General features: G+C 42.4%; 1 protein-coding gene across 1 annotated transcript in view; it reads right to left on the bottom strand.

The window, feature by feature from the left end:
- Kdm3b (lysine demethylase 3B) overlaps window positions 1–13065 on the bottom strand; it is a 65170-nt gene that overhangs the window by 29303 nt on the left and 22802 nt on the right. Inside the window, exons 6-9 of the mRNA XM_021653358.2 lie at window positions 12024–12098; window positions 6945–7538; window positions 1563–2799; window positions 559–760 (exon numbers count right to left, since the gene is read on the bottom strand). Of these exons, the coding sequence (XP_021509033.1) occupies window positions 559–760; window positions 1563–2799; window positions 6945–7538; window positions 12024–12098 (2108 nt within the window). The remainder of the gene's footprint in view (window positions 1–558; window positions 761–1562; window positions 2800–6944; window positions 7539–12023; window positions 12099–13065) is intronic.

Below are 13065 nucleotides of genomic sequence, written 5' to 3' on the forward strand. Positions count from 1 at the left end.
ATTCTTAGTCAATTGTGGCAGACACCTTGTAAACCCAGCACTGACATGGCCCAGGACAGAACTGTTTGAGTCCACTAACTCTAGGCCACACTGGCAACACAAGTTAGACCCTGCCGCTAAACCAAACCAACAGCAAAACAAAGGAAGGAAAAAAGAAGCCTCACACTATCTCCTGATCTTACTATCCATCTCTCAGGTTACACACCAGCACTAAGAAAAGGTAGGTAGTCAGGCGGATCCGCAATAGAAACCAAATCTTGCTTATGCTAACTTCAAGTGGAACCTGACTTGAGAATAAATAACTCAGGCAACAGCAGCAGAGCTACAGCTAAAACTGCTCCGCTTCCGTTCTCCAAGGACAAAGCCACATGTCATTTCATAATGCAACCGAGTTATGGACTACTCCGACAGAGCCTCAACACGGACTCTAGGAGCAAAGGTTAGGCAGGAAAAGTGAGAAAGATGGCAAGACACATTTGTGGGTCCAGTGAAAGAGAGGGCTGGAGTCATGAAAACTAATAAAAACTGGGAATTAAGTCAGATAAAAGAGCCTGGTACCTCCGAAAATGAAAGAAGCGACAGGCTACAGTGGAATCATCTTGCTCCTGCTCCTTAAACTTCCGGTACCTCTCCAGGCGGCACTCCCGACACTTGTGCAGGTGAGGGGCCACGTTTATACATGACCCATCCTGCAAGAAGGGCTCTCCAGACTGCTTCAGCTTCTTCACTTTACTCACATCTTTCAGCACTGACTGGCCAACTGCAGTGAGGAAGAGAGGAGAAAAGGCCTTCAGGAGGCTTATGAGGCTTTAGAGTGTAATAGCATGACCCTCTTTAAGACAAGACATATGTCCTGACTCAGGCTCTTTCTCTTTGTACTCCTTAGGCACGTACCCAGAACAGAGTGCAGGAAGCAAAAAGGCTTCAGTTAGGAGCTAAGAACCACAGAGAACATGTATCAAATAACCCGGAAAAGTGAAAAAAACTCTGGGCATAGGGATGAAAAACCCACTGAGAAAGAGGGCAGCCACCATCTGGCTCTGGTTCCTCAGGAAATGGCTATTTCCTTGATCAAAGCCTTTGGACTCCTAAAGTCTATCAGTTAATGAAGAAAAGAGCTGCTTTTAACACTAGACTCTGGGCAAAGTTCTAGCATAGTTACTGGGCTCTGATAGGTGTTAAATATCTTACGGGAAGAACAAATAGAGGCTGTGAATCTCTTTGCCTTATCAAAGCTACAAAAGGTTGCTATGGAAACAGTGACTATCTCTTCCTATCTCCCTGAAGTAAATTTAAAGATGGTCTAAAGTGAAGTAGAAATGAATGGGATATACAAAGAAACTTAATTGCTAAGGTTAAAAAAAATGCCAAGATCAAGAATTGTCTTTGTAAGGCCAGATAACCCACATAATAACAGCACAACAACACTGCCTGAACCAGGCTTGAAGATGGGACCAAGTCAAGCCCCTTTGGCTTTGTGATGCTATGAGATTAAGAATTTTCCATCAAAGCATTTGATATTAGTGCTACAACAAAGCCCATCTCTGGCCCCACAGGATCACCTTTCAGGGGAGCAGTCCGAGGCCGGCCCTTTGGAGCCTGCTTCCCTTTGCCCTTGCCCAGCAGTAGCTCAGCACTGCGCTCCCCAATGGGGCCTAGCTTCCCCATCAGGTGCTCTGGAATCCCCTTTAGGCCGCTCTTGGCCTGCAGCTGCTCCTCCGAGTCGCTCAGATCTGACAGGTCACTGTTGGTGCTGGAGTCCGAGTCCTGTCTGCAAGCCAAGCTTCGCTCATCCAATGAGAACCTTTTTACAGCTTCAAAAGGAGCTTTGTTCTCTTGTGAAAACTCTGCTGGGGAGGATAGAAAGCTGCCTGAGTGCCTGCCAAAGACGGTACTGAAGGTTTTGAGGAGAGGATTGTCCTGCTGGCCAGGTCCCACAGTTGGCCTCTCTTCTGTGGGACTAGAGGAGAGAGTAGGCATCTCAATAGGTTGGGTGAGGCTGCTGGTGGGTGAGCTGGAGCGGCCATTCCCCATGGCAGAGAGGCTTGGGCCTCCAGTGCTGAGAGCTGAGCCCAGAACACCAGACACCAGCTTGGAGGAGTCAGTTGTAATAAAGAGGGTTTTTTTCTTTGCTAAAGATGCAGAATCTGCAGAGGAGTGAGACTCGGGCCAGCTGGGTGTTGGCTTTGAGGTGACAGTGGTAGCAGAGGAAGAGCTACCTGATGCCTGAGACGCAAAGCTGCTGAAAGGGCTGTGTTCAACTTTCTCCACAAACGCCAGGAAAGGGTTAGAAGGCTCTTCTCGGGATAGTTTGGGGGGCTGTAAAAATAGATTTTCATGACTCTCTGGGTTGCGGGTATTTAGGAGACTCCGTGGGAAGGCTGGAGTAAGGGTGGGCATGGACTCTGCAGGCACTTTTCGGTCCACAGAGCTGCCAGCCTTGGGACCTGGCTTATTGTCTGCTCCAAGAGCAGATCTGCCTTTACATAGGCTCTCAAGGCTTTGTTTGAATGAGTCCCTGCTGGAGGAATCATCAGCCATACTCTCTGAAACCGTGCTGAAGTAGTTACTGCTGGGTAAATTTTGGGACATGCATTGAAAAAACAAGTTCTTGGAGAGATCTGAGTCCTTCTGAGACTCTGATGCAGAGCTACAGCTGAAAGAGAAGCCCAAAGGCTTGTTTTCTGTGACTAAAACTCCATTGGACTGGCTCCTTCCACTTCCAAAAGTCAACGGTTGTGACAAACTTGAGAGAGACACTCCAAATCCAGAAGAGGCCAGACTAGAATTTCTTGAATTCTGGAAGGAAGATTTTAACCTCAGTTAGTGATGCTAGCTACAACTTTACTGATCTTTGTCATAGTGATCACTAAAGCAACATTTCTATAAGCCAACCAACTTTTCTCTCCTATATTTCATGAACCTGCTCTTATAACTTGATTTTCCATGTACTGGTAGGAAGGAAACCACAGAATTCATCTTTCCTTTTGCATGGTGAGCCAGAGATAGCAGCATGTCATCTAACCTAATACTCAGGGTAATGCTAGGATGTATCTGACTTACAGTAGTTGGAAAGAGACTCCATTAAGAGGGTATTACTTTGTAACTAGAGACCCTTGTAACATCAATCTACTTCTTCAGTGGCCTATTACAGAAGGTATTGCTTTGCTCTCTTTTTGAGACAAGGTCTCATGTAGCCTCAGCCGGCCTCAAACTCCTTATGTAGTCCAGAATGACAATGAACTTCAAATGTTCCTGCCTCTGCTTCCCAAATTCTGAGGTTACAGGACAGGCGTGTGTCAACATACCTGCTTTATGAGCTGGTGGGAACTGAACCCAGGACTTTGTGTATGTGAGGCAAGAACTCTACCAATAAGTTACATGCTCCTTCTCAATTGTTTTGGTTAAGGTGTTGTAAATAGCCCATGTTACAAAGTTACTTTACTTTCATTACAACTGCCTGTACATAAAAGAATTCTATTAATTTGAAATTTCATAAAATGGATCTTTTTGGAAACCAGCCAGCTACTAAATTCATATTCATATCAACTTACTTAATTAGTTAATATTTTGATACAGTCTATAGACCCCTGGCTGGCCTTGAACTTATAGAAATCCCCGGTGTCTGCTCTCCCAGTGGTGGGATTGTTGTTGTTGTGTTGTTTTGGACACAGGGTTTCCTGTGTAAGGGAGCCTCAATTTGTAGACCAGGCTGGCCTTAAACTCAGAGATATGACTGCCTCTGCCTCTGGAGAGCTGGGATTAAAGGCTCGCACAATCATGTCCAGCTAGTGCTGGAATTTAAGGTGTGAACCATTTACCCTTTTCATGTCAATTTAGACTGAAGAGATGCTTCACCTAACACTAAACCTAAAGATACTAAGTTACATGAGGCTATTTAGTGAGACCTCTTGCAATAATCAGGCACTATTAAGGTTCCCTAAACAAAAATTGTAAATTGAAATATTTGCCAAACACAAACATTTAGGATAACAAATTAGAATGAATGAAACATTTTGACATTTCTTCCTTTACCTTGAAAATGCTTAACTTCTGTACGTAAATGTAAATGACCTAATATATATAAACAGACACACCACCCATAGGAACCCTTTCTTATTATTGGCTTAATTTAATAATACTTAGATCCTAGCACCTGGTTTGCAAATCATGTATTATTAAGAAAAGGATGATATACCTTCAAAATACTGAAAATAAAAACTATCCCCTAACTGAAATATGGTGTTTTCTTTGGATGTCAGGAAAATCTCTGGAGCTAGTAAGGGTTCCCGCCTTGCAACACAATGGCTATACTAAATACCATAGAACATTTACTGGTTACAATGGTAAATTTTCTTCAGAGTAGCACAGAGGCCTGAAATTCCAATGGTTTGTCTCCAGCTGACATCTGCTAATAAGACTACTTTAGGACATTTTAGAGTTAAAAAGTTAAAGTTCATATCTTCCCACTAACTACAAAAGCACTGACACTCGCCCCACGTGCAGGACAGAGAACAGGCTGACAGCACTGAGGCTCTCCTGTTGTTTAGTAGCAACATCTGGCCAGGAGCTGACATCTGCAGGAGGGTAAGGAATTCTAAGTTGCTCATTCTTTAGTACCAAAGCAAGCAGCACACGAGCGATAAGTCCTCTGGCTGCATTTTCATTTTCCTTCAAATGATTAGATTCCATATCTTTTCCTTAGGACAAAGCGATGAAAACTGTTGCAACTCAGTTTTTAGGAGAAGTTTCTTGGCAGCTGTTTTTCTATTTCAGATTAACCACTATAAGGAAAACATTCATGGCTTTGCTTTGATTTCAGAAGGCAGGATCAAACATTAATAACATGCTGGATTTTATTAGTCCAGAAATTTCTCCAACCTATTTGGCTTTTTTGGGGTGGGGTGCAGTGGGGACGACTAGGGGCTGAACCTACCAGGACTGTGAACGTACGAGGCAAATATATCCCTAGCCCTCTAACTTACTGAAAGGAATACCCATTGAACCCACATTGCTTACATTTATTTATTCCGCTTTTCTACTCCAGAAATAGAAGTATTTACTACATCTCCTTTGTAGCACATAAAATTGTGTTGGTTATATTCATCCACTTACACTCTCACTACCTTTGACAGTGTTAATGTTAAATTACTGAGGCACTGTGATGATGACTGTTCACACTACAAAGCCAAACAAGAGCTACCTGGTTGTTTTGCTAATATTAGCTACCTAACAGGAAAACTCCAAGCAGCTTTACATTTATGGGTCTTCTCCTTCTGCCTGGACAATTTCATCTCCCTCCCTATCCCTGAATACTAAGCATATAAAAATTACATTTGCTGCTGGGCAGTGGTGGATCTCTGAGTTCAAGGCCAGCCAACTCTACAAAGAGAGTTCCAGAGCAGCCAAGGCTACATAGAGAAACCCTGTCTCGAAAAACAAAAACAAAACAACAAAATTACATTTGCTAGGAAATGGAAGAAGTCAGATGAACCGGATAAGCCCTGGGTTTGTACTGAGGCTAGAGAGTTACCCTGGGCTTTATTTATACCTAACAGCCAAGTGCTCTCCACTGAGCTACATCCTCAACCAAATGCCATTTTATCTGGCATTCCTCTACTTAAAACAATCCCATTTTTTTTAGTATGTGAGCGCCTCCTCCAAATAGGGATTCTTCTTTTTAGACAGGGTCTCATATAGCCCAGACTGGCCTCAAACTCTGTAAGTAACTGAGAATAACTCTGAACTTACTTTTACCTGCAGAGTGCCATGACTTCAGGTATACATACATCTCTATGCCTGGCTTTCACATATAATATCCAGTACTTAGCACACAGTAGTTCTCTATACACAATTTCTTGTTTGGGTTTTAATTTTTGTAACAAAATCTTATGCTACCAGACCAACTTCTCAAACTCCTGGGTCAAATGTACCCTTTGCCTCTGTTTCCTTAGTAGCTGTGAATTGACAGGAACATGACACCATATCTAACTTTCACGTATTTTTTAAAAAGATTTATTTACTTTTATTTGATGTCTCTGAGTATTTTGCCTGCACGTATGTCAGTGTACCACATGTATAGGCCTGCAGAGGAAGGTATCAGATCCCCTGAAACCAGAATTACAGTCACTTATGAACCACCATGTGGGTGCAGGGGATCAAAGCCAGGTCCTCTGCAAGAGCAGCCAGTGCTCTTAATTGCTAAGACATTTCTCTAGCTCCCAACTTTTAGGCTTTTTTTTTTAAAGGTTAAGGATTTCATATTCTAGCACAAGTTAACAGCCTATTTGGATGAAAAAAAAATGACTAATACCATAAATTATACTTTGTTGACAAAATGTACTCAACTAATTTTTATACTGTGATTGAAAAAAAAAAAAGCCAGTGTGTATGTATCTCAAATTTAGCACACAGTAAACTGGACACTAACTCTATCAGATTTTACAGTAGTGCTCTTAAAAAGGGCAAAATTAGCAAGGAAAAATCTATGGCCATATCAAATGATAGGAAAAATGAAGACCTGAAAAGACAGAGTATCGGCAGCTTGCACATACAGCCTTCATCACGGTGTTCACTGTCATCAACACTGTAATTCATTAACTTTGCCTCTCAGAATCCTAGTTAGAGGCTCAACCACAATATGAACTAAACAGATTGACAAAAAGAAAAAAAGATCCCTAGATATTTTTCACATCTCATTAAACTGAATTGCCTATTGTTTTGTAATTAGCTCAACCATCAGGTGACTTTGAAGAGATGATAAAGTTACTAAAAAAATACAAATTTGCCAAATGAGCAGGAATGGCCCAGTAAGAGCACAATTTCAATCTGATTGAGAAATCTTTCTTCCCTGGGGCATATGAGAAGTTTTTTCAATGTATTAACAATGAAGGAGGGTGGAAGAGTTAACCCAAATCTGCCAAGTCTGCCCTGAAGCAACTCACCTCTCCTGAGGCCTGCGACCAGCTGCCTTTCTGTTTTTCAGTCCCTGAAGCAAGGCCAGTGTCTGAGATCCTCACCGTAGTTGGGGTGGAGCTGGCGGTGGTGGCTACAGCTGCTGAAGCCACCATGCCCTGGCTAACTTGTTCCAGTGTTTTTCCTGCCTCTTTGTTTTCAGCTCCACCTACCTCTGGGGCCAAAGGTGTCTGACCTGTGGCTGAAGCATATGGAGTGAAAGGTACAGGCGTGTCCCCACCTACAGGCTCATCCTGCACCACCAGAGTCCTGCCGTTTTCTTTGGTGTAAGTGGCAAATCGAATGCTGCGGTTAATCTGGGGAACAAATGTAGACGGTGGCTGCTTGGCTCTTTGTTCCAGCCCTGGCTCTCCACTGGCATTACCTCCTTTCCAGGGCCCTCGGCTTGCCTCACCTCCATCACTCCCATTACTGTCTACTTCACCCCTGTCTCCTTTTAATTTCTTTGTAGCAGGGTCACACCCAGAGTCCGAAGCACTTTTTCTCCTCCGGCCATCTCTCCCCTCTATGCTCTCTCTCTTCTTCTTTCCTTTGGAAGATTTTACTGCTTTTATGGTACCCCCCTACAAAACAAAATTCAAAAAAGGTTTATTGTAAAGGATCTTTCATCCTGTGAAACCATTAGCCATTAGTGTTTTCCCATCCCTGGAAGCAGATCCAGCAGGCACAGCTCTGATGCCCGCTCTAAGACACCGGACAGTACCAAGCTTCCAGTAGCTCGCTTTACATATACATACATTCGAGATCATAGCGACTAGAGGTTAGCTGCCTTGGCGAACCCTTGGACATATGACACACTACTTTACAGTTTGTTTGTTTGTTTTTTTTTTTTTTGAGAGTTGCAACAATTTGTGGAATTTCTGCTACAAAACAAATTGTCAGAGCTAGGCTGGGAGCACACTTGTCCTGTAAAGAAATATTAAATATTCATTTATGTGTATTGAGTACCACGTCTGCCATATGTATGCAGGTGCCCTCAGAGGCCAGTGTGGGAGTAGGATCCCCTAGTGCTGGAGCTATAGGCAGCTGTAAATTTCCTAATATGAGCTCTGGTTGATAAATACCAGTTCTCTAATAGGGCAGCCAGTGATCCTAACTGTTGAGCCATCTCTCTCGAGCATCCCTTGAAGAATTTTTTCAGGGCCAGGGTAGTGGTAGTGGTGGCTGGACAGAAGATTCAAGGAAGAGCACTGGCTAGTCTGCTAGGACTTGGAATTGACTCCCAGCACCCACAGGGCAGCTCTCAACACCTGTAACTCCACTTCAAGGAATCTGACATATTCTCCTGACACCAAGGGCACCAGGCAAGCTCAGGTGCATACATACATGCAGGCAAAGCAACTATACACATAAAAGAAATATTTTTAAAAGTTAAAATGTATTTATATTTATTTGAGATGGGGGTGTGGGTGTGTGTTTCACTATGTCATCCCAGACAGCCTACAAGTGCCCATATGTAGACCCCAGGTTAGCCTCAAACTCAGAGCTTCTGCCTCTGCCCCACCGTGTGGGGATTACACGTGAACACCGCCTTGTCTGTTTGTGATGGACATTTGCATTTTAAGTAGTGAAATATAAAATCTCCTCTATTTAGAAATCAGTAGACCTAATATATGTGAGTTGTGACCAAAGGAAAACAAAACCTGATAGATTTGAACTGCCCATAAACACTGTAAGACTCAGTTTATTTCCAAACCTTATTCCAAACCATTAGTAAAGAGAAAAAACAACAGACCAGCACAGGCCCAAACCACGAATCTCCTTTCTAGTATGTTGTACTACCAATGACAACTTGTGACTTATCTGAGAAGCAAGGCACTTAAGAAGATAAGAGGGGGCAATTCTCATCCTTTCCTGAGAAGTACGTTTTAGGTTGATTCAGAAACACTGAAGGTATTGAGGTGGCAATAACCTAGTTGTGCGTAATGATGAATATTTGCCATTTAATAAATCTACCAGCATTACCCTCAATACTTACAGAGCCATATCCTCACTGTGATCATTTTATTTGATATGTCAACTTTTTAAATATTTAAAAATTTCTTGGCGCCATGTAGAGTGGTGCATGCCTTCAATCCCAGCAGAGGAAGGAGGAGACCAGCTTGGTCTACAGGGCAGGTTCCAAGACAGCCAAGAAATCCTGTCTTAAAAATTTTTTTTTTCCTTTCTGCTAATTTCTGTATTTTGTCTTTCTTTTCTGCTGTCTTCATTTTTCCCTCCTTTAATTTTCTTGTAAAACTCATTCATTTTCTTTAAAGATTGGTTTATTTTACACATGTGTGTATACCTATGTATGTATGCCATATTTATACACACACCTATGGAGGCCAGATGGGGAAATCTGATCCCCGGAACTGGAGTTACAGGTGGTTATGGGTGACAAGAGGATGCTGGAAGCTAGAACCTTTGTAAGAAAAGCCAGTGCTCTAAACCTGTGAGCCATCTCTCCAGCCCCTCTTGTAAATCTGGGTTGGGAAAGGGAGTGTGGAGGGTAAGGATCAGGAGTGGGGAGAGCTGGGGTGGCAGTAAGGGGAGGACTGGAAATCAGTGGGTATCTCTGGGAGAGAGGAGGTTCCTGGGAGTCTATGGGGTGACTCCTAGCAGCAGGGATTATGGAACCTGAAGTCACTACCTCCTGTACCCAGGTGGGACTTCCAGTGCAGGGAGACACCAACCCACCAGAAAACCTTCCACTCAAAATTTGTCTTATCTACAAGAGGTGTAGGGATTAGAAGGAGCAGAGACTGAGGGAATGGCAAAACAATGACTGGCCCAACTTGAGACCCACCTTATCAGAGAGTCAACCCCTGTCACTATTAATGATACTGTGCTATGACTGCAAACAGGAGCCCGGCATAACTATCTTCTTAGAGGCTCATCTACAAGCTGATGGAAACAGACACAGAGACCCACAGCCAAACAACAGGCCGAGCTCAGGGAGTTCTGTGGAAGAGTGGGAGGAAGGACTGAGGGAGCCAGAGGGATCAAGAACACCACAAGAAGACCCTACAGAGTAAACGAACTTGGATCCATGGGGGCTCAAAGAGACTGAACCGCCAACCAAAGAGCTTGCAATGGGCTGGACCTAGATCCCCTTTACATATGTAACTGATGGGCAGCTTGTTCCTGCCCTAACAATGGGAGTAGGGGCTGTCTCTGACTCTGCTGCCGGCCTTTGGATCCCTTTCCCCTGGCTGGGCTGCTTGTCAGGCCTCAGTGGGAGGGGATGCACTTGGTCCTGCTGTACCTTGAGGTGCCAGGGTGGGTTGGTACCCCTTGGGAGCCTCCCCTTCTCTGAGAAGGTAAGGGGGAGTAGAGCATGAGGGCGGGACTGAAAGGAGAGGAGGGAGGGGGCTGGAATCAGGTTGTTAAGTGATTAAATAAATAAAGGGAAAAAGAAATAAAGTTTAAGATATACTTCCATTTCACCCATACTTCTGCTAATATTACCCAAGTTTCCACAGAGGTATAAATAATAATAACATACTTATTATGACTAAGTACCTATCATATTTCTGGCAATATTATCTAAGCTTCCCAAATCTTTCATTCAAATATCAAAAACACCTTGTTTTTACTTCATCCTCACTTAAAGCTATCCTTCAAGTTTTTGGTCTAAATGCAGAAGAATGTTCATTGTGATATAGTCCTTATTGTTCATTCATCCTCACACTTAAAGGATAAAAGGTGACTGATCTTGGATGTCTAGAAAGGGTTACTATACAACTTGGCACAGTATCAGTAATAATTGTACTTTGTTAGTCTAGAATATAGTCATACCAAGACAAAGCCAAAGAGGAAAGAACCAGTATCTTCAGCTAAAAAACACAGATCCAGTTTCTAACTCATCTGGCTAACTGCAGAGCTGGCTCAGAGCAGTTTCCTAGCATTCCCCAAACAACCAATGTGTGTCCTTTCATGTCGACCTGTCAGACGTGAGCAGACAACACAGAGAGCAATGAGATCTATACATGCTCTCCAGTTTTATCTAACCAACTGAGCAGTACCAATCATATAATAAGTACTTAAGCCAACAAATAAAATATTGAAAGGAGCAAACGTAAAGCTCAATACATCATTAAACAATAGGCATTCACAGCCATGCACATACAATAAGGCCTCATCCTATTCAAAGTAACATAACTATTAAATTTCATCTGGTTCCTTCCTTTCCTTCTGATATTCTTTCAACAAGAATGATTGCACAGCAGTGAATTGCGGCACACATCTTTAAGCCCAACACTTGACAGGCAGAAGCAGGCAGATCTCTGAGTTTGAGGCCAGCCCAGTCTACATAGGTTGAGTCCCAGACACACCCAGATCCCATCTCAATAGAAAGGAAGGACTACATACTTATCAAGCAAGATGGAGACAGTCACACTGCAGAGGAGTTAATAGTTTGAGGAACACGAACGTTGCTTTGTCTTTTTGAGGCAGGGCTTCAAGTAGACAAGGCTGGCTTTGAGTTTCTGACACTCTTGCCTCAACAGCAATGTGCAGGTGTTACTGGAGTTCACTGTCAGGCAGATTGTTAGCATAAACTTTGTTCTAATAATTTTAAATGAACCAAGAGTTGGCTTGGTTCCTAGTAATTATAAAGCAAACCACTGTGTGCAGAACACTGAACTAGGCATTTGTTCGATTTGATTCCAGTACAAAATATAGAATTTCATACTACCTTGGAGCTCACTGGTACTTGATGGGGGTTAGGAGGATACAAAATTTCCTTTATTTCCTATTATTAGGTAGGTCATTATCACTAGTATTGTTCACCCAAGTTTTACTATCTATAACTTGTCCTGGGAGAATATAAGAAAGATTCCATGGATTTTACAACTTGGGGACAATGCTTTAATTAAAAGGGTTTGCTTAAACTAGGTCTTTTTCATAAGACATGTCCTCTCCTAACTAGACAAATCATAGAGAAAACAGAAAAGAATGGCCAGAGCGAGCAACTCAAGGGTATCCATGGAAAACATACAAACAAGGGATCCACATGACAGAGTAATTACAACAAGCTCATAAGTCTACGTGGGCTCTTACTATACCTCACTCTGTGTTGTGGAACTCTCCACCAGCATCACATGGATGAGTCTGGGATCTACTGACTTGATCTCACCAGTCTATGGCAGAACACATGGAAAAAAGGGAAAGATTTAATACCTGACAACCAAGACATAACATTATACATTTTCCTTAACAATATAGGTATTTATTCATTTTTACTTCCCCATGAGATGGAAAACTTCCTAAGAAGAATGATCTCCAATAATAGTATTGAAAATAACATTTGGAATACTGAAAGCATTAATATATTTGTTAAGTTAATGAGTTGAAGAACTGACTGAGTTCAAGACCTAAGTTTATCTTTTTAGCAATATTCATTTACATTTCTGTATCTCTCAGCCAATAATCATTAAAACAGGCACTCAACTGTCATAGAAAAAAATAAAAATTTTAGGAGTGGAGACAATGTGATAAAGTACAAATTCATTGTTTATTCTTTGACCTAACAATTATACACTAGGAATTTATTTATTTTTAACAGACTTATTTTTAATTATATGTATGCATGTGTGCCTGTGTGTGGGTATGTGTACATGAGTATAAGTGGCCAGAAGAGAGTGTGGGATCCCTTGTTACTAAAGTTACAGACAGCTATGAGCTATACAACATGGGTGCCAGGCACCAAACTCAGGACCTGTGCTGTAGTGAGAATTTTGGTTTCTTTAAAAGCAGAAATATTATGGGCATATACTTTTGTTTTAATGCCATATGTGGGGATATGGAGCTGCTTCGTAGCAGATGATTATGATTTGCCTTGTGTCCTAGTAGGGGCATGGTTTTGCCAGCTGTTGATAGTTTCTGCTAGTGTGTAAATCAGTTGGAATTCTGGGAACTTTTCAGATACATAAATATTGGCACCCCATACGTGTGTGGCTGGTGGGTGGTTGGATGCTATTGGTTGTGGTTTGCCAAGTAGTCCCTAGTGGAGCAAAGAAATGAAAAGAAGAAATTAGAAATCCTGTCACCAAAGACCAAACTTGCCCCAAGGAACTTGATGGCCCTAATCATCAGGAAGTAGTCTTA

The sequence above is a fragment of the Meriones unguiculatus genome, chromosome 2 (assembly GCF_030254825.1).
Source record: "Meriones unguiculatus strain TT.TT164.6M chromosome 2, Bangor_MerUng_6.1, whole genome shotgun sequence".
Lineage (NCBI taxonomy): Eukaryota > Metazoa > Chordata > Mammalia > Rodentia > Muridae > Meriones > Meriones unguiculatus.